This window comes from Callithrix jacchus, chromosome 2 (assembly GCF_049354715.1).
Source record: "Callithrix jacchus isolate 240 chromosome 2, calJac240_pri, whole genome shotgun sequence".
NCBI classification, from domain to species: Eukaryota; Metazoa; Chordata; class Mammalia; order Primates; family Cebidae; genus Callithrix; species Callithrix jacchus.
The window spans coordinates 70,020,748-70,042,436 of NC_133503.1; the positions used below are offsets into that span (position 1 = coordinate 70,020,748).

Consider the following 21,689-nt stretch of genomic DNA (forward strand, 5'->3'; position numbering starts at 1 on the left):
GAGGTTCAACTTAATGAAATAAAATGAGAAGAGAAGATTAGAGAAAAAAGGATAAAAAGGAATGAGCAAAGTCTCCAAGAAATGTGGGACTACGTGAAAAGACCAAATTTACGTTTGATAGGTGTACCTGAATGCGACGGAGAGAATGAATCCAAGCTGGAAAATATTCTTCAGCATATTATTCAAGAAAAATTTCCTAAACTAGCAAAGCAGGACAATATTCAACCCCAGGTAATATAGAGAACACCACAAAGATATTCCTCAAGAAGAGCAACCCCCTAACAATAATCGTTAGATTCACTAGAGTTGAAACAAAGGAGAAAATACTAAGGGCAGACAGAGAGAAAGGTCAGGTTATCCACAAAGGGAAGCCTATCAGACTTACAGCAGATCTCTCAGCAGAAACTCTACAAGCCAGAAGAGAGTGGGGGCCAATATTCAACATCCTTAAAGAACAGAACTTTCAGCCCAGAATTTCATATCCAGCCAAACTAAGTTTCACAACTGAAGGAAAAATAAAATATTTTATGAACAAGCAAGTACTCAGAGATTTTATTACCACCAGGCCTGCTTTACAAGAGCTTCTGAAAGAAGCATGACACATAGAAAGAAACAACCAGTATTAGCCTTTCTAAAAATATACCAAAAAGTAAAGAGAATCAACATAAAGAAGAATTTACCTCAATGAATGGATAAAACAGCCAGTTAACATCAAATGGCAGTAATCCTAAATTTAAATCAACTAAATCCCCCAATCAAAAGATACAACCAAAACCCAATGGTATGCTACATCCGGACCCATTTCACACGCAAGGATACACAAAGACTCAAAACAAAGGGATGGAGAAAGATTTACCAACCAAAGGAGAGCAAAAATAAATAAATAAATAAATAAAAAGCAGGAGTTGCAATTCTCGTATCTGATAAAATAGATTTTAAAGCAACAAACATATAGTGGTAAAAGGATCACTGCAACAACAAGAGCTAACGATCCTAACACCCAGATACATAGAGACTTAGACTCAATGAGACAGAAAATTAATAAGGATAGCAAGGACTCAGATCTGGAGCAAGTAAACTCAATAAATATTTATAGAGCTCTCCACTTCAAATACACAAAATATACATTCTTGTCAATACCACATCATACCTACTCATAGGTTTAAATGAAATATTGATTGGCCATTATTAATACCCATTTTTTTTAGAATAAAGCAACATTTCTGTTCTCTCTCCCTCTTTTTCTTCCTCTTTCTTCCTCTCCTTCACCCCTTTTTTCTTTCCTTCTCTCAAAAAAAAAAAAGAAAAAAGAAAAAAGAAATCAACTTGTAGACCTCTAGATCTAGGTCAGCAATGTCTCTCTCATTGCCTGATTTCCTTCCTTCCCTTCTCTCCCTCCCTCCCTCCCTCCCTCCCTCCCTTCCTCCCTCCCTCCCTCCCTTCCTTCCTCCCTCCCTCCCTTCCTCCTTTCCTCCCTTCCTCCCTTCCTACAAAAAAAAAAAAATAAATAAAAATTAAAAAAAGAAGTGTATACATTTTGGCTTTATAGGGTAGAAATGTATGTATTTATATGCTTATATTTCCTTAATGTATAAATTTCTTCATTGTTTAAACAAAATTTCTGTCATATTTTTAATTACCTACTTTATCAAATTATAAGAAATGTATAAAAATGCTGAGGGCACCTGAAACTAAATTATTAAATCCTTCTCAGATCTCAGCCCAAGCAGAAACTTCTTAAAATAAATATTTATACAGGAATGAATCAATTTTATAAACATATATTTAATAAAAATGAATAAGCATTGAATACATTATGAAATCATAGATTCATGGAATATTTCTATCTTGGAAATCATGCCCTTTGCTTTCCTGACTCTCCTTACTTTTCAGATAGAGAAACAAATCCAGAAAAATTAAGTTGAGTGTCCAAACTCAAGCAACGAGTCCGTGCACTAAATTGAGTTTCCCCTTACCCTGAGATAGCTCTGTGCCCAGAGTACAAGCAAGAACACAGTCTGTGTGTCTCTAATGAGGACCTCTGAGGAATCAGCCCTAGGGGCACCCAAACTTAGCAGTTCTTGCTGCCCTGGTCCCATGGGAGGGAACCCTTATCTCCAGGGATGGAGGATCTGTTTACTTGTGCCCAATCATTCAAGCCCGACCCAAGAGAGCCACAGTGTCTCACTCTAAATGGTCTCCAGTGAGAAAAGGTTCTTCAATGCTCAGCCCCAGCTGTGGCTTTCCCATCATCCAGGGCCAAATGTGGAGTCTACAGAGATGGGAATTGCATGAAAGCATCTGACAGCGACAGAGAGCAGCCAGGTAAGGCAGGCTGGGGAAGGAGGTGAGGGCTCAGTTAGCCCCAACAACAGACGGACCCACACAGACACACACATAGACCGACATTTAGGAAAGCAGACCCAGTGAACCCCTCCACATCCAACTAAGTGCAAAGATGGGGCCGTCCCTTAGATGACATGTACCAGGCTTTCCCCTTTCAGGATGTGCCCTGCCCTGCAGAACAGGCAAGCCCATTTCCAAGGTGGAAATAGAGAGGAAGCCAGTGGGAAAAGGAAGGGGAGAGTGAGGGTTAGTGGTGCTAGGATCAGCCACCACGGGCCCCTAAAAGGTGGGCTCCCAGCCCACAGCCACCCACCCCACTACAAAAGAGAGGCTCTGTCAGACACCCACGCCCTCCCACTCTGCCCCCAGTTTCCACCTTTCTGCTACTTGCTTCTCTGTGTTCATCACTGTGGTCAGTGACTGCACAATAAAGGTGACTCATGGCAGGTGACTTGGACACATGCAGAGCCCACAGAGGGTTATTGGCTTGGGTTGAGGTCCAAGGGCTGAGCAGCCTTAGTTTTAAGATCCAGGAACACAAACACTCAATGCTAATGCTACAGAGATGCCAGACGCCTCAGACACGGCCACCCGCCAACAGACTCAAGGAGATTCAGGCACGAAAGCAGATGTCAACATATTTAAGTCAGACAAAGCGAACGTTATCGTCAAGGGGACTGGTTGGGCAGTCACCCTGTACAGAAGCGGCATCAACCTTGAATCAAATCCAGGGGATGCCTGAATGTCCAACCAGAGTAAGAGGAATTAGGTGCATGACTCATCACTATGTATCTAGTCTCCTGAGGAATCTCAGCTTGGAGTTTCTGGCAGGAAATGATAATATTTTTTCTAGTCACTGACCCTCTCACTGTTGGCAGTTCTCTCTCTCTAGGCTCCATAACAAGAGGGTGTAGTGTTCTCAGCCTTTGGCCTTAATAGCAATTTAAAGCCAATAGGAACAGTCTCACTTGGTATCCTGTCATCCCTCTTTCGTTCTTTCCCCATGTTTCTACTAGAGGAAGCTACCTACCCTTAAGAGCAGAATGCTTCCATCTGCTGGTGAAGGCCCTGTCCTGTTGGCTTTGCTGCACTCCCTTGCCCCTTGACTTCTGCAGTCCAGGCCAGCCACACTCCCTCTGGAGCATCCACTGGCTTCAGTCCAGTACTACTCTACTTTCCCTAGTTGTAGGAGCTCGTCCAGGAGAAAAGTGGCTTCACATCTGAGCACTTTTCCTTTAATTTCACTAATGCGATTCTCACAGTGTTAAGCACTTCACTGACCCCATATTATGTATATCCCATAACCAGTCTGCTAAAAGCATTCCCTACAATATCCTCTGCCCAGCTAGCCAAGCCATATCACACAGCAGCTGTCTGGCTCTCTTCTGCCTCTTTCCTTCTGTCCTTTGATCTCCCGGGGAATGCACCTCTTCCCCTTTACTGTTCAAGTGCCAAGAATTCTTCCAGCAGCATCGCATTCACAGTGCTTTATCTAACCCCTGCCTGTAATGATTTCTTAGTCCTGGGAATATCCTTGGATGTACCACATGAACTTGCTTTTTATCAGTCAGTAAATATCTTTCATCCAATAGCAAAAACAGTCCATATAAGATCTTTGCTCTTCTGACTAGCAGAAAGGTGAGGCCAGGCATAGTGGCATGTGCCTGTGGTCCCAGCTACTTGGGAGGGTCAGATGGGAGGAGAGCTTGAGCCTGGGAGGTCAAGGCTGCAGTGAGCTTTGTTGTGCCACTGCATTCCAGCCTGGGAGATAGAGCAAAATCCTATCAAAAAAAACAAAAAAAAAACAAAGCAAAACAGAAATAGAGTGGAAGAATGCCACACAGCCACCTGAAGAGCATGCTCAGAAGGCAGACCCAACAGGTATGAGCTACAGTGAAGACCTCATCATGGCAGCTAAAACGCTGAAGACAAACCACCAAGCAAGTCTTTCAAAGCCCACACATTTTCCAAATTCTGGAGAAATATAAAAGCCACAGATAAAAGTTGCAGGTTTATAATATGGCACTTAATAGAGTCTGCCACTTGGTTAAATTTTCAGCAAATGGGCCAGGCACGGTGGCTCACGCCTGTAATCCCAGTACTTTGGGAGGCCTAGGTGGGTGGATCACGAGGTCAGGAGATCGAGACCCTCCTGGCCAATGTGGTGAAACCCCGTTTCTACTAAAAATACAAAAACTGGCATATGTCTATAGTCCCAGCTACTCAGGAGGCTGAGGCAGGGGAATAGCTTGAACCTGGGCGGTGGAGGATGCTGTGAGCCAAGATCGTGCCACTGCACTACAGCCTGGGTGACAGAGCAAGACTCCGTCTCAAAAAAAAATCAGCAAATTATAGCTAATCAATATACAGCATAAAGAAAAACTACTTTAGCTGGTTTGGAACTCTAACTTTTATGGGCTCTGTGAATTTGGATAAATCATCTAACTACCCCAATCCTCAGCTTCTTCATCTATAAAATGAAATATAATACCTCAATTATTAGACTAAGTTCAATACTAGGCAGGGCACTGTGGCTCACACCTGTAATCCCAGCACTTCAGGAGGCCAAGGTGATCTTGAGGTTAGGAGTTCGAGACCAGGCTGGCCAACATGGTGAGACCCCCATCTCTACTAAAAATACAAAAAATTAGCGAGGTGTGGGGGTGCACGCTTGGCTACTCAGGAGGCAGGAGAATCGCTTGAACCCAGGAGGCAGAGGTTGCAGTGAGCTGAGATCATGCCACTGCACTCCAGCCTGGGTGAGAGAGCAAGACAAGACTCTGTCTAAAAAATAAATAAATAAATACTGTACATTAAAGTATTTTTATATGACACTCGGTAAATAGCAGTAGAAGAAAACTATAATAGCCATTAGTACTAAAACACTACCAAAATTAACCAGGCTTTTTCCATAAAATTACTCATACAGTTTTAGTTCATTTTCAACTGATGTGTAAACTCTTTCAAAATATAAAATTTGCTCAAGTGTTGGCATATGATCTTACCCCATGATGACAGTTTCTTCCCAGCAGATATGGATGGAGGCAACCAGACTAGAGTCGCAGAATTCCTTCTCCTGGGACTCTCTGGGCAGGCAGAGCAGGAAGAGGTCCTCTTTGGGCTGTTCCTGTGGATGTACCTGGTCACCATCATTGGGAACATGCTCATCATCTTGGCTATCAGCTGCGACGGTCATCTCCATACACCCATGTACTTCTTCTTGGCCAACCTCTCTTGCGTTGACATCTGCTTTTCATCAGTCACCATCCCCAAGATGCTGGTGAACCACGTGTTGGGAAGCAAGTCTATCTCCTACATGGGCTGTATGACCCAGATCTACTTCTTCATCACTTTCATCAACATGGATGGCTTCCTGCTGAGTGTGATGGCCTATGACCGTTATGTAGCCATCTGCTGCCCGCTCCACTACACCACGAGCATGAGGCCCAGACTCTGCATCCTTCTGGTGGCCACATCGTGGGTCATCACCAACCTGCATGCTCTTCTGCACACTCTTCTCATGGCCCAACTTGCATTTTGTTCCAACAATGCTGTGCACCACTTCTTCTGTGACCCTTACCCTATTCTAAAGATGTCTTGTTCTGATACCTTTGTCAATGATTTGATGGTCTTCACTGTGGGTGGAATGATATTTCTGGCACCATTCACATGTATCCTTGTTTCATATGCTTACATCTTCTCTAATATCTGGAAGTTGCCATCTGCCCATGGAGTAAGGAAGGCCCTGTCCACATGTGGATCCCACCTCACTGTGGTCTCCCTGTTCTATGGGGCAATCTTGGGGGTCTATATGCATCCTTCATCTTCCTACTCAGTACAGGACACTCTGGCCACTGTCATCTTCACAGTGGTGACGCCCCTGGTTAATCCCTTTGTCTACAGCCTCAGGAATCGTGACATGAAGGGAGCCCTAAGAAAGCTAATTCTCAGATTCTAACACTTAAACTTTTTAGAGCTGAGGGGACTCTGGAAAATTATACATTTCTTCTTTTTAGAAACAGAGAAGCTGAGGCTGCAGTCGGTACAAACTTATCCATGGTGGTTCCTTTAATTAGCAATGCATGACCATGATCCTAATTTAAAACAGGAAGTTGACAGGGCTTATAACTGATAAAACCATTAATTTGTTATCTATAGAAAGAACTGATTCTAAAACTCTCATTTGACAGACAAGAAAAACAGAATCAAACATATTTGATCTATATTTTGTGGATGGGTCTAGCAATCCTTTCAAACAATGATACGGGAATCCAGAGGACTTTAGGGCAGGCTGTCCTCAGAGTCAACAGCTCCCCGTGGCCTCACCTGAGGAGCTGCTACAATCTTCGTGTGGACTGAGTCTTGGAAAGATTACCCTGCCCAGGGCCGGGCGCGGTGGCTCAAGCCTGTAATCCCAGCACTTTGGGAGGCCGAGGCAGGTGGATCACGAGGTCAAGAGATCGAGACCATCCTGGTCAACATGGTGAAACCCCGTCTCTACTAAAAAAATACAAAAAATTAGCTGGGCATGGTGGCGCGTGCCTGTAATCCCAGCTACTAGGGAGGCTGAGGCAGGAGAATTGCCTGAACCCAGGAGGCGGAGGTTGCAGTGAGCCGAGATCACGCCATTGTACTCCAGCCTGGGTAACAAGAGTGAAACTCCGTCTCAAAAAAAAAAAAGATTCCCCTGCCCAGGACTGTAAGCCTAGCAATTGATGACAGAATGGTCCTGTCTACGCTCAGGATCTTTGGTCTTTCCTGGGTTACGTAACTCTTCCTCTGTCCTAGGCTGAAGTCCCTCCTCCACTGTTCACAACTCAGAACCCACCCTTAGCCCACTCCATCACACACACCAGTCGTTTTGGTATTTTGTCACTCAGCACAGGTATCAGTCAGGTACTGGTGTAAGGAAGCTTTGGATAGTAGCTCTTCTTCCTCATGGATCACTTGGGACCCTTCAGATTTAGATGGGCTGAGGGAAGCAGAGATCTCTTCACAGCTGAAGAGTCTAGAGTTACCATAGCACCTTAGGAGCATAGAGGCATGAGTTAATTACAGAATTTGTAGTAGAATCCAGGATTTCTGATTCCAAGTCCACTGTTTTTTCTACCCTGTGGGGCCAACTCTCCAGAGCCCGATCCCCTTCTAGCCTACACCTGAAGACTATAAGCCCCCACCATCAGTTCCCACCTTCTCTTTTCTTTCCTGATGTCTGGAGAGCACCCACCTAAATCTCCAGTGATCGGTCTCCTGTACCTCTCCCTCGCTGACCTTCTTGCCTCCCCCTTCTCTGCCATCTCAGTCTCCTCTGCTCTCATGGCCAGTCAGCACTCACTGGCCTCACTGGCAGCACCCTTCTCACTCGGTCCTGACACTGGCCAACTCTTGCCTTGAACACAGTCCTCATGATGAATCTCACTTTCTCCTGCCTCTCCATGCACATCTCTACTCTGCACACAGGATCAGTTTCACCTCCCTAAAACACAGATTCTCACCTGTCAGCCCATCCTTACAGAAAATATTGAAGGGAGAAGGGCATGGTAGCTCATGCCTGTAACCCTAGCATTTTGGAAGACCAAGACGGGCAGATCACCTGAGGTCAGGAGTTTGAGTTTAGCCTGGCCAACATGGTGAAACCCTATCTCTACTGAAAATACAAAAGGTATGATGGCGGGTGCCTATAATCCCAGTTACTCAGGAGGCTAAGTGGGAGAATTGCTTGAACCTGGGAAGCAGAGGTTGCAGTGAGCCAAGATCGTGCCACTGCACTCTGCACTCCAGCCTGGGCAACGAAGTGACACTCCCTCAAAAAAAAGAAAGAAAGGAAGAGATGGAAAGAAAGAGAGAGAGAAAGGGAGGGAGGGAGGAAGAGAAGGAGAGAGGGAGGGAGGGAGGGAGGGAGGGAGGGAGGGAGGGAGGGAGGATATTGAAAGCCTCACATGATTTGGCCCCAAGCTTCACTACAGCTCTATTTCTCAACACCTTATATATTTAACTCTTCCACAACTTGTCTCTTCTAATTCTCTTCCTCTTTCCTTTATTCATTTTCTGTTAAAAGACTCCCCTGATTTTCAAAAACTTGAATAACTGTGCATTTCCTTCAACTCCTTTACAAATCACATTCCACAGACATGCATCAAGCACACACCACAGCGCTTCTCACACTGGAGTATGTGAGCTCCCACGAGAATGCACTTGGTGCCAGTGGGAATCTGCCTACATGTGATAGACGGAATGTATTTTTCTGAACCGTCAGCTTTGTTTCAGAGGCAGAGGTCAGTGCAAGTGTTTGAGAAATAATAACACTGGCAAAGTGTTGGTGTTTGGGGGGATAGAACTCGTTTGGTCTCGTGTTACTATTATTATTATTTTATTAATTTATTGAGACAGTATCTCACTCTGTTGCTAGGCTGGAGTGCAGTGGCGCAATCTTGGCTCACTGCAACCTCTGCCTCCCGGGTTCAAGTGATTCCCCTGCCTCAGTCTCCTAAGCAGCTGGAATTACAGGCCTGCGCCACCACACCTGGCTGACTTTTTGTATTTTAGTAGAGACAGGGTTTCACCATGTTGGCCAGGAGGGTCTCAATCTTATGACCTCGTGATCCACCCGCCTCAGCCTCCCAAAGTGCTGGGATTACAGGCGTGAGCCGCCACACCCAGCCTATTATTATTATTTTTGAGACAGAGTCTCACTCTGTAGCCCAGGCTGGAGTGCAGTGGTGCAATCTCGGCTCACTGTAACCTCTACTTCCTGAGCTCAAGCGATTCTCATGCCTCAGCCTCCTGAGTAGCTGGGACTACAGGCACATACCACCGGGCCCAGCTAATTTTTCTATTTTTAATAGAGACAGGGTTTCACCATGTTGGCCAGGGGCGTCTTAAACTCCTAACTTCAGATGATCCGCCCGCCTCAGCCTCCCAAAGTGCTGGGATTACAGGCGTGAGACCGCGCCCGGCCGTGTTCGCATACTATTCTTCCTTGCATTACCCAGACCTGCACACGTGTCTCACCCATTTTCACATTACACACCATGTGAAGAAAGCACCATAGCGGATGCACAGACAGGTCCTCTGCAATGCTCAGCAGAGGTTTTGTTTTCCTAAATAATCATGTTTTGAAAAATAATTGATGATGTGGTAGGCAAATCTGATGGGAAACTGGTAAGTAAGCATTCCTAAACACCAAAAATCAGAGCAGTAAAATTTAAAAATCAGGACAAGATTACTCCAGAACACGGAAAGATTTAACTAAACTCTAGGACCCAAGAAGGCATCAGGGTTGAATGGGAAGAGCTGCAGTTTGGGGTACAGGCATTGTTGCCTAATCTCACTCATCTATCCTTAGTCAAAAATTGTGTGTGGTGGTTCATGTCTCTAATCCCAGCTACTCGGGAGGCTGAGGGGGGAGGATCTTTTGAGCCAGGAGTTCAAGACTGCAGTGAGCTATGATCATGTACTGTACTCCAGCCTGGGAGCCATAGCAAGACCATATCTCTAAAAATAAATAAATAAAAAGTTTGATGTGAGGTGGAGATGGGGATAGAGGAAAGTCTGTGAACTTACTAAAGGGTGCTGAGTTAAAGGGAAACTGACTCTCCATCCTGGAGTCCCACTCCTCCAACATGGCCCCAGTTCACCTCAGGGAGAAATCACCACTCACCATACAGAAAGGCCTGCCTGAAAGGGAAAAAGAAACTCCTGAAAGTTCAGCAGCATGGTGTGAGCAGAAGGAGGAAAGGCCTCCATCTTTGCTGGCCCAGCCATGGTGTGAGAAGTTATGTAGGATAATGCCACCTGAGCCTCAGGGATGGGGACCACCACCCACCTCAGCTTCACTGGCATTGCTTCCCACGGGCCAACCACACAGAGGCAGTGTATGGGTAGTAAGGAAAGGGCTCAGGTAGAATCAGCCATGGCTGCGGTTCACGTGCAGCCTCCTCACAGGACATGAACTGGTTCTAAGTTAGAGCTCAGCATTACGTGGGGTCTCTAGTGCCCCAGAAGCATTACGTGGGGCCTCTAGTGTCCCCCAGAAGCAGACACAGTGCCAGACTGGCAGAGCCCCTCTGAGGGCAACCAGGAAACCAGCTTTATCTGGTTATCTATTTAACCAGCAAATCTGCTGATTTGCTCTCCAGGGCCTGAGTTAGTAGAGGCCAGACCTGTGCCAGGAGCCTCCTTTCCTGTAGGGAGGACTCCCAGGAGGCACCACCACCTTCTTCCCTACAGAAGGGAATTTCCTCTAGTACTAATTAACCATTAGGGACCAGCTCTTCATGAGCCAATTACAACAACTTGAGGAGAAAAGTTCGACTTTAGCTCAGTGACTGTTGAAGTGGAGGTTCCTCCCTCTTCCCAGCTCCCCGGGGGAGCAGGGACTGCCCCATACAATTGGGGATATTTCCAACTTTCATGAAATCACCTCCCTCTAACTTACCTACTCCAAGGCTGGGCCTACCAGAAGCCTTCCAGGAGAGCCCAGTAATGTCTCCGATGAGCTGAAGAAGTCCTTCCTGTCATTTGCTAGTTATTGCGACCTTCTAGAGATTGTCATTGCCCTGCCCATATTATTTTGTCACCTCATGTTTCAGGGCAGAAGCTAAGCATTCTGTGTACCTTCAGCAGGTGACCCTGTTTTGCCACATGAATATTGAAAGCTGGTTTTATCTAACTGGTGAACTCTGACTCCTGACATCACTGATCATCTATACCAATTCTGCATGTATGAGCCTTGGTGCATTTCAGGCTGGAGTACAGTGGCGCAATCTCGGCTCACTGCAATCTCCACCTCCCTGGTTCAAGTGATTCTTCTGTCTCAGCCTTCTGAGTAGCTAGGGTTACAGGCACCCACCACCATGCCCAGCTAATTTTTGTATGCTGAGCCTATTTGCAAACAGGTAATCTTTTAGCTGTTCTGAACTTCACCTTTATTGTGTTGCTGGTCAAAAATTACTGTTTGGGCTCCTTGAATAAATGGCTAATTCTAGACCTGAGGCAGGGAAAGCATGAGATGAACCTGGGGCATCTTGTAATGTAAGAAAATAAGGAAGCACTAAAAAAACCAACAGGCCGAGTGTGGTGGCTCACGCCTGTAATCCCAGCACTTTGCGGGGGCTGAGGCAAGTGGATCACCTGAGATCAGAAGTTCAAGACCAGTCTGGCCAACATGACAAAACCCCATCTCTACTACAAATACAAAAATTAGATGGGTGTGGTGATGGATGCCTATAATCTCAGTTACTTGGGAGGCTGAGGCAGGAGAATTGCATGAATCTAGGAGGTGGAGGGTGCAATGAGCCAAGATCACACCACTGCACTCCAAGCTGGGAGACAGAGCAAGACTCTATCTCAAAGGAAAAAACGAAACAAAACAGAACAATGAACAAACAGAAAGCAGAACAGAGGATGGGTGCATGTCAAAGAGACACAGCAGCCAACATGAAAAAGCTACCAATGGCCAAAACCGAAACAATTCAAGCGATTAGCAGAGTAGTACGAGGGGACTTTAAAAGTTCATGGAAAAAGTGCAATTGAAAGATGAAAACAAAAAAAACAAAGTTTATTTCTTAACAGAAGCTCCATCAAGTTCAAGCCACTTTTATAAGTGATGATGCCAGCTATTTAGTCCATCCCTAAAGAACTGAGATTCCTGGGAATTCAACTGTGACAATGCAACATTTTTTACATTATTAGTGGAAGAAAAAAATGGGTGCCCTTTAAAGATTTTTTTAAGATTAGGAAACAAACAAACAACAACAACAACAACAACAAAAATGGAAGGAGCCAAATCAGAACTGTAAGGTGGATGCCTAATGATTCCCAACAGAAACACTTGCAAGGCCGGGCACAGTGGCTCATGCCCTGTGATCCCAGCACTTTGGGAGGCCGAGGTGGGTGGATCACCTGAGGTCAGGAGTTTGAGACTAGCCTGGCCAACATGGAGAAACCCTGTCTCCACTAAAAATACAAAATTAGCAGGGTATGGTGGTGCATGCCTGTAATCCCAGCTACTCAGGAGGCTGAGGCAGGAGAATCACTTGAACCCAGGAGGCAGTGAGCCAAGATCCCACCATTGCACTCCAGCTTGGGCAACAAGAGTGAAACTCTGTCTCAAAAACAAAAAAAGACTCGCAAAATTGCCCTTGTCTGATGAGAGGAATAAGCAGGAGCATTGTTGTGGTGGAGAAGGACTCTCTGGTGAAGCTTTCCTAGGCAGTTGTCTGCTAAAGTTTAGCCAACTTTCTCAAAACACTGTCATAGGCCAGGTGTTGTGGCTCACGCCTGTAATCCCAGCACTTTGGGAGGCTGAGGAGGGTGGATCATGAGGTCAAGAGATTGAGACCATCCTGGCCAACATGGTGAAACCCCATCTCTACTAAAAATACAAAAATTAGCTGGGCATTTGGCATGTGCCTGTAGTCCCAGCTACTTGGGAGGCTGAGGTGGAAGAACCGCTTGAACCTGAGAGGTGGAGGTTGCAGTCAGCTGAGACTGCACCGCTGCACTCCAGCCTGGCAACAGAGCAAGACTCTGTCTCAAAGAAAAAAAAAAACTGTCATAATGAGCACATGTTATTGTTCATTGGCTCTCCAGAAAGTCAACAAGCAAAGTGCCTTGAGTATCCCAAACACCATGATCTTTGCTCTTGACTGCTCTGCTTTTGCTGTGACTGGACCCCCCACTTTTTGGTAGCCATTGCTTTGATTGTGCTTTATCTTCAGGATCGTACTGGTAAAGCCATGTTCCATCTCCTGTTACATGACTTTTAAGAAATGCCTCAGGATCTTCATCCCACTTATCTAAAATTTCCATTGAAATCTCTGCTCTTGTCTGCAGCTGATCTGGGAGCAATGGTTTTGGCACTCATCGAGTAGAAAGTTTCTAACTTTAATTTTTCAGTGAGAATTGTGTAAGCTGAACCAGTTGAGATGTCTATGGGTAGGCTATTGTTTTTACTATTAATTGCTAGTCCTCTTCAATTAGGGCAAGAGCAAGATGAAATATTTCCTTGCAAATTGATGTGGTTAGTCTGCCCTGCAGGCTTCATTTTTTACATTATCTTATCTCATCCCTTCTTAAAACAATGTATCCATTTATAAACTGCTGATTCTTTGGGGCATTGTCCTTATAAATCTTTCACAAAGCATCAAAGATTTCACCATTCTTCCACCCAAGCTTCAATTTGATGTTCCTGTTCCACAAATTGAATGTTTGTCCCTGTTTCAAGTTTAGCAGAATCCACTTTGTTCTGATAGGGGCTCTTTTCAAACTGATGTCTTATCTTTCCTAATGCCTCAAACTAGATTCTGTTCAGACGTGTTATAACATGTTACTATGAGTTTATTTTGATGCAAAAAAAAAGAAGTTCAAAGTCCATGTTTAGTTTTTTCATAATATTAATACATACTTTCCATAAACTTTTTGAAGACCTTCATATCGGATTATAACCCAAAGTATGAAATAAATATTAACAAGTCCATACTGATGAAAACAGGTGATTAAATAAATAAGTGTGGGAGAAGAAACAAACTTTCCTTACAGAATTCCAGATGACATCTGTGAACACTTTTCCTACCCCCAAACCCACCCACTAGAAGGTAAAGCTTAATCCTCGCCTCCTACTTGAGGGTAGGCTGGACTTAGTGACTTGCTTCCAAAGAACGAAGTATAGAATGGGAAAAACAATCTGTACAGTGGAAAAGCCTGGTGAACATCACCTTAAACAAGTGAGGAAGGTTAACATTATCAGTGTTAAGTCATGCTGATATCACCTATCTCTGCTGTGATAAAAATATTTCACCTCTGTGGGATTATTCCCCCCAAAACCATAATGGCAGTTAAAGGAGTGGAAGATATGCTATCCCAAAATACACTGAATTGGTGTATTAATTATTTTGAATTGAAAACACTGGGGAAATTGTAGTTTCAGAAAGGGCTAGCTAACCTGTCTCTTCCTGCATGCAGCAAGCCATAAAGTTTCCTCCTGGTGACATGGCAAGAAAGTAGTCCCTTATCACCAGAGACTGGGAATTCGGACTGCAATAGACCTGAAAAATCAATTTCCTGCAGCAACCCTTACTTACTTACTTTCTTTCTTTCTTTATTTTCAGATGGAGTCTTGCTCTGCCACCCAGGCTGGAGTGCAATGGTGTGATCTCAGTTCACTACAACCTCCACCTCCCAGGTTCAAGGGATTCTCCTGCCTCAGCCTCCTGAATAGCTGAGATTACAGGCACATGCCTCCATGCCCAGCTAATTTTTGTATTTTTAGTAGAGACGACGTTTAACCATGTTGGCCAGGATGATCTCAATCTCTTGACTTCGTGATTGGCCAGACTCAGCCTCCCAAAGTGCTGGGATTACAGGCGTGAGCCACCATGCCTGGCCACAACCCTTACTCGACACTGGCTCGACACCTCCCATATATCTCCTAGTGACTCACTAGAATTAACTGCACCAATGGGTCCCCTTTGGACTGTCATTTCTTCATAATCTAATCATTCCTTGTATAAAAAGTATGAAAGCATCTTGCAGGACAGCATCTTGCTTTGGCTGCTTCTTCAGCCATCACTCCCTTATGAAGAGCCCCATGTGGGTGCAAAAGTAATTGCGGTTTCATACCATGAATTTTAAAATCATTATAACTAGGCTCAAACACACCTCTATTAATCAGAATAGGAACCATTACAATCAGCACTTTTTTGCCAACAAGAAATAAGTTTGTTTATTTCTGTAGCATAAAAATCTGTGCTTCAGGATTCAACGAAATCTTGGAAAGCATTTTTTGCATCCTGCTGGTTATGGAAGCATTTTTCTGCAACAAGTTGTCCAAATGCTTGAAGAAGTGGTAGTCGGCTGGGGAGAAGTCAGGGGAATACGGCAGATGAGGCAAAACTTCACAGCCCAACTTGTTCAACTCTGGAGGCATTGGTTGTGCACATGCAGCCAGGTGTTGTCATGGAGAATTGGGCCCTTTCTGTTGACCAATGCTGGCTGCAGTTTTTGGTGCACCTTGTTAATTTGCTAAGCAAGCTTCTCAGATGTAATGGTTAGGCTCGGATCCAGAAAGCCATAGTGGATCAGACCGGCAGCGCACCACCAAACAATGACCATGTCCTTTTTTTTCGGTCCAAAATTGGCTTTAGGAAGTGCTCTGAAGCTTCTTCTTGGTCCAACCACTGAACTGGTGGTGGCCGGTTGTCATATAAAATCCACTTTCTGTCGCATGTCACAATCCAATAACAGTTCATGGTTGTTGCACAGAACAAAAGAAGAGAACACTTCAAAATAATGATTTTTAAAAATTTTTGCTCAGCTCATAAGGCACCCACTTATTGAGTTTTTTCACCTTCCCAATTTGCTTCAAATGCCAAATAACCATAGAACGGTCGATGTTGAGTTCTTTGGCAACTTCTAGTGTTGTTGTAAGAGAATCAGCTTTGATGATTGTTCTCAGTCGTCATTGTCAACTTCCCATGGCCTGGCACTACGCTCCTCACCTTCAGGGCTCCTGTCTCCTTTGCCAAATTTCTTGAGCCACCGCTGCCCTATATGTTTACTAGCAGGTCCTGGGCCAAGTGCATTATGGATGTTGCAAGTTGTCTCTGCTGCTTTATGAACCATTTTGACCTCGAATAAGAAAATTGCTTGAATTTACTTTTTGTCCAACATCATTTTCATAGTCTAAAATAAAATAAACAGCAAGTACTCTCATTAGCCAACAAAAGCAAGAAATGTTCATTAAAATGATGTATAACATAACCACATTCATTTAAGAATGTATTCTAATATCAAATGGCAAATTTCAACAATGCCAAAACCACAATTACTTTTGCACCATTACACGTGAAACTGATAAATTTTGTATGCTTTTCTCTTGTCAATCTGCTTGGTGTCTATTCGGTTCCTAGATCCAGTCTGAGAGCCCACGTAAGAAGTAAGGGGAAGTTGGAGGTGATCTTTCCCTGCACAGTCTAAAGATGAGAAAAGTTAGAGAACCCCTAATAGAAAGACATTGTACAAAATTCTTAACCAGGACTCTTCAAAAGTGTTAGGGTCACAAAAAACAAGGAAAAAATTGAGAAACTGATATAGACAGAAAGAAACTCAGGAGATGTAGGTTTTAATGATCTCTGGGAATGAAATGGGAGATGTTCAGATGCTGTGCATTTATTTTACTTTACTTTTTTTGAGACAGAGTCTTGCTCTATTGCCCAGGCTGGTGTGCAATGTCACAACCTCAACTTGCTGCAATTTCCACCTCCCAAGTTCAAGCGATTCTCCTGCCTCAGCCTCCTGAGAAGCTGGGATTATAGGTGCTCGCCACCACTCCCAGCTAATTTTAGTAGAGACGGGGTTTCACCATGCTGACCAGGCTGGTCTCAAACTCCTGACCTCTAGCGACCTGCACGCCTCGGCCTCCCAAAGAGCTGGAATTACAGGCCTGAGCCTGATCCCAGCCCAGATGCTGTCCATGTAAATGCTGTTGACACTGCAGTGATTCCAGATGAGAACATGCAGTGCTCGCTGGCCAGCCCTTCAGCGAGCTAGGACACGAATTACCAGGATAAAATACAATCTTGCCAGGATGTACCATGGCCACTGAATTAACTGAAAGAGCCCTCTTCTGACTCACTTCTCGAAGCAAGAGCTGAACTACGCAACAGGTGGGTCCCAAGAAGATAAAGGGAATGTGGTAGATGTTCATGGGTGGGGTGGGGGACGGGGGGCTTTTGATAACCTGTTACTCTTTTTGCTTGTTTGTTTGTTTGTTTTGAGATGGAGTCTTGCTTTGTTGCCCAGGCTGGAGTGTGATGGTGGGCTCTTGGCTCACTGCAACCTCCGTCTCCTGGGTTTGAGTGATTCTCATGCCTCAGCCTCCCAAGCAGCTAGGATTACAGGCACCCACCATCATGCCTGGCTAGTTTTTTTTTTGTATTTTTGCAGAGACAGAGTTTCACCATGTTGGCTAGGATGGTTTTAAACTTTTGCCTCAGGCGAATCACCCACCTCGACCTCCCAAACTTCTGGGATCACAACTGTGAGCCACCACGCCTGGCCTGATAACCTGCTACTCTTAATTGATCTTGGGCTTCACTATTAAGTCCTATGGGCTAAAATGAGATAAAAATGGAGGAATAATGAAGTTCTGCTCATTTCTTCCCACTTCCTTCCTCATTCATTAAGTTGGGTGGAGGGGGCTGACTCCCACACTGTGGCCAGGAACTGCTGTGAAACTGCAGGCCAACAAAAGGAAAGGCTGGATGCTTCTGGACTGTGTGCCTAGATCTGTTACAGAAACCAAGACTAGACATATTGCCAATTAGCTTCTGAGGAACGTGCTTCGTGTGACACATAAACAAGAAGGTCATCATGACATCCTTGGTATGGTTTATTTCATAAATGCATCAATCTCAGTCAACATCAGAACCAGAGCAGACATTAGGCAGGTGGCTTCCTAATTCTCCAAGCAGAACATCATGAGAGGTTTTCATCACAGGAGTTCCAGGCTCTGGTAAATAGAGACTTTGATATCCCCCTAAGTATAGCCACAGAAGTAATCACAATGGCTGTCAAAATTGCTTACAGTGTCAAACGACCCCATGGAAGCTGGGAAGGTAGACTCTGACCCCAATAAACAATAGGGGACTGGGAATCCCAATCCCTAACACTCAGTTGCATCCAACCTGACAGAGGCCACCGACCAAGCCTTGTCTATTTCCTGGCACAATCGCCCCATCATGTGACAGCTGGTTCTTAACATCGTTTGCTATTCTAACCACCCCCTTAAAATATACATTCTGAGCAATCAGAGGATAAGGTAGATCTGCTCTAAATTATGACCTGGATACTTCACCTCTCTCCCCAAACTTTCGATGAGTGTAAAATGGTACATAGAATATTTGGAAAGGACGTGGTCAGCCCTTTTCAGTGTGAGATTTAGAGAGGCTCACACCCCAGTCAGGGATTGAAGTACCCTTAAAAGTCCCAAGAAAAACTCTATAACCCTGACCTGCAATATGAACACTAATCTCCTTTCTTTCTGCTTCAGCCCCTGGGGAGATGGATTCAATTGTGTTCTGCAGAACCCAGACAAATCCCCTGTGTGTTGTCTGTAATAGAAACTCTGGGGGTTCACTCTATGGCAGGGGCCATAAAAACCCTACTCACAGATGGAAAGGGACTGTGCTCCAGCCCAGAGGATACGAAGACTGAGCTGCCAGGACCCCAGGTATTGCTCCCATGCCCCAGGCTCACTATGACCCTTCTCTCCCTAACTTGCAGAGTCTATAACCCTGCAAGTCTATAACCAGATGACTTCCTCTCAAACTTGCTGAGCTTTGGCTCTGGATCTACGGGGTGATTGCATTTGCTGTCCTACCCACTTCTCTCACAGGGCTACAGAAAGCTAAGTCAGGTAATGCAAGGGCAAATCTTCACATTTGAGCCAGCCAGACACTTTTAGCTGTTATTCAATCATGGCCTATGAGTGTTGTGCTTCATCATTAACTCCATGTGGAACTCGGGGTACAAAATTCAGTAACAGGTACGGTGGCCCTGACATGTCCAATCTTGCTGAGGGAACTGCAGATCCCACATCCCAAAGCAAGACCTTGCCTTCCACACAATGACTTGATTGAGTTTCCTTCAAACAACAACCCCACAAGCCAATGAATAAGACCTCAGGATAACCTTGAGCCACCAGTTCATAGAAACTTTTGAACAAAGGAGTTCAAGAAGGAGCAGGTTCTTTGGGAGGCCGAGGTGGATGGATCACAAGGTCAAGAGATCAAGACCATCCTGGTCAACATGGTGAAACCCTGGCTTTACTAAAAATACAAAAAAAAAAATTAGCTGGGCATGGTGGTGCGTGCCTGTTAATCCCAGCTACTCAGGAGGCTGAGGCAGGAGAATTGTCTGAACCCAGGAGACGGAGGTTGCGGTGAGCCGAGATTGCACCATTGCACTCCAGCCTGGGTAATAAGAGCGAAACTCCGTCTCCAGGAAAAAAAAAAAAAAAAAAAAGAAGGAGCAGGCTGCTGTGGGAAGGAGCAGGTGCCCATCACTTTGGCCATGCAGGATGATCAAGCACCGTCACCTCCAGAGATGCTCCAGAGAAAAGGGTTTCCCCAAGGGTGAGAGGTGAACCATGCCATACCCGGTCACATCTCTGGCCGCAACTGCTCCGGGTGGGGCAACCACCTCTGTCAGCTCCCAGAGGGAAATGAAGGTGGGAGCGCTGGAATCAGGGGAAAGGAATTAAGTCAGCACAGGCAACCAGGTAAGACCAGGGCACGCCAGGATGGTAGAGTGGCTCAGGCACAGGCACCACGTGGATGTGAGTTTAGTGGACTCAGCCTCCTGTCACATCAGCTTCCACCCAAGCGACTTCTCAGTGTGAGAGATTAGCCTCCAGGTTGCTTCCCTCAGTGTCCAGCACTACTGCTGATGGGAGCTGAAGAAAGGGTGCAGCAGCTGTAGCTACAGCCCCCTGCCACCTGCCCTTCCAGGACTGTGCCAGGTACTAAACACACCCTCTCCCGGCTCCTCACCATAGCGCACCCACTGGGTAGAGGAGGAAACGGAGAAGAGCAGTTTGCTCAGGAATCAAATCTGCTTCTAGACTATTAGCAGAGGTGGGGTGAGGAGTTGCAGAGTCGCCTGCCTTCCTCTGCCTCCACTCCCTGCCATGTGGGGAGGTACAGGGGACAGAGTGGGAGCCTCGGAGAGGGCCCTGCATAGCCAGATGTTTTCACGTAAGACTGCTAAACAACACAGTAGGCAGAGTGGGGTTTTTTGTTTGTTTCTTTTTTTTGAGACGGAGTCTTGCACTGTCGCCCGGGCTGGGGTGCAGGGAGTGATCTCGGCTCACTGCAACCTCTGCCTTCCGGGTTCACGCTATTCTTCTGCCTCAGCCTCCCAAGTAGCTGGGATTATAGGCACGCACCACCACACCCGGCTAATTGTATTTTCAGTAGAGACGGAGTTTTGCTATATTTGCCAGACTGGTCTCAAACTCCTGACCTTGTGATCCGCCCGCCTCAACCTCCCAAAGTGCTGGGATTACAGGCGTGAGCCACTGTGCCAGGCCTTTTTTTTTTTTTTCCTTGAGATGGAGTCTAGCCTTGTCTCCCAGGCTCACTGCAACCTCCACCCACCAGGTTTAGGCAATTCTCCTGCCTCAGCCTCACAAGTAGCTGGGATTACAGTCACCGGCTACCACACCCACCTAATTTTTTGTATTTTTTAGTAGAGATGGGGTTCCACTATGTTGGCCAGACTGGTCTCGAACTCCTCACCTCATGAACCACCCACCTCGGCCTCCCAAAGTTCTGGGATTACAGGCGAGAGCCACCACTCCTAGCCGATAATGTGGATTTTTAAAAGCAAATGTGTGCAAGCACATTCTATTATCTTACATTCCCCACAAGCCAGGAGCCATTTCCTATGACAACTCCTCATGAATTTCCAGCCTGTCTCAATCCTACCCACTCCTCCATGACTTTAAACAACATATCAACTGTGAGTCTAGTTAGCGCTTCCCGAATGGCAGGGTCTGGTCCCTGTTCTCTACTGCTTGAATGTGCATGGAAGTAGCTACAGATGTCCCTTAAGAATTTACACTCAGGTCATGGTGGCTCATGCCTGTAATCCCAGCACTTTGGGAGGCCGAGGCAGGAGGACTGCTCGAAATCAAGAGTTCAATACCAGCCTGGGCAAAATAGTGAGACCCAATCCCTACTAGAAAAGAAATAAAAAATTAGTAGGGCATAGTGATGCACACCTTGTAGTCCCAGCTACTCAGGAGGCTGAGGCAGGAGGATTGCTTGAGCCAAGGAGTTGGAGGCTGCAGTGAGCTATGATTGTGCCACTGTACTCCAACTTGAGTAACAGAGCAGAACCCTGTTTAAAAAGAAAAAAGAAAAGAATTCACACTCTGGTGCCAATCAAATCCCACACTAAAAAAGCATAATTACAGCACAAATTACCTGTAGAACATGATGATATCAAAAACTGCCTGGTGATCCAGTTGTTTCAAGTAATTTATATTATTTCAAAATTCATCTATGTCTTTAAGATTTTTTTTTTTGAAACAGAGTGCTGCTTTGCCATCCAGGCTGGAGTGCAGTGGCACAGTCTCAGCTCACTGCAACCTCTACCTCCTGGGTTCAAGTGATTCTCCTGCCTCACCCTCCCAAGTAGCTGGGATTACAGGTGCCTGCCACCACACCTAATTTTTTTGTTGTTGTGTTTTTAGTAGAGATGGGGTTTCACCATGTTGGTCAGGCTGGTCTCAAACTCCTAACCTCAGGAGATCCACCCGCCTTGGCCTCCCAAAGTGC

At 45.4% G+C, this 21,689-nt stretch overlaps 1 protein-coding gene across 1 annotated transcript; it reads left to right on the forward strand.

Moving 5' to 3' along the window:
• Window positions 1–2,187: 2,187 nt before the first annotated feature.
• On the forward strand, window positions 2,188–6,304 carry LOC100392137 (olfactory receptor 1f45-like). Its single transcript, XM_002744529.6, has 2 exons — window positions 2,188–2,325; window positions 5,365–6,304. The coding sequence occupies exon 2, from the start codon at window positions 5,381–5,383 to the stop codon at window positions 6,302–6,304; it is 924 nt and encodes a 307-aa protein (XP_002744575.2). The 5' UTR covers window positions 2,188–2,325; window positions 5,365–5,380.
• Window positions 6,305–21,689: the final 15,385 nt, after the last annotated feature.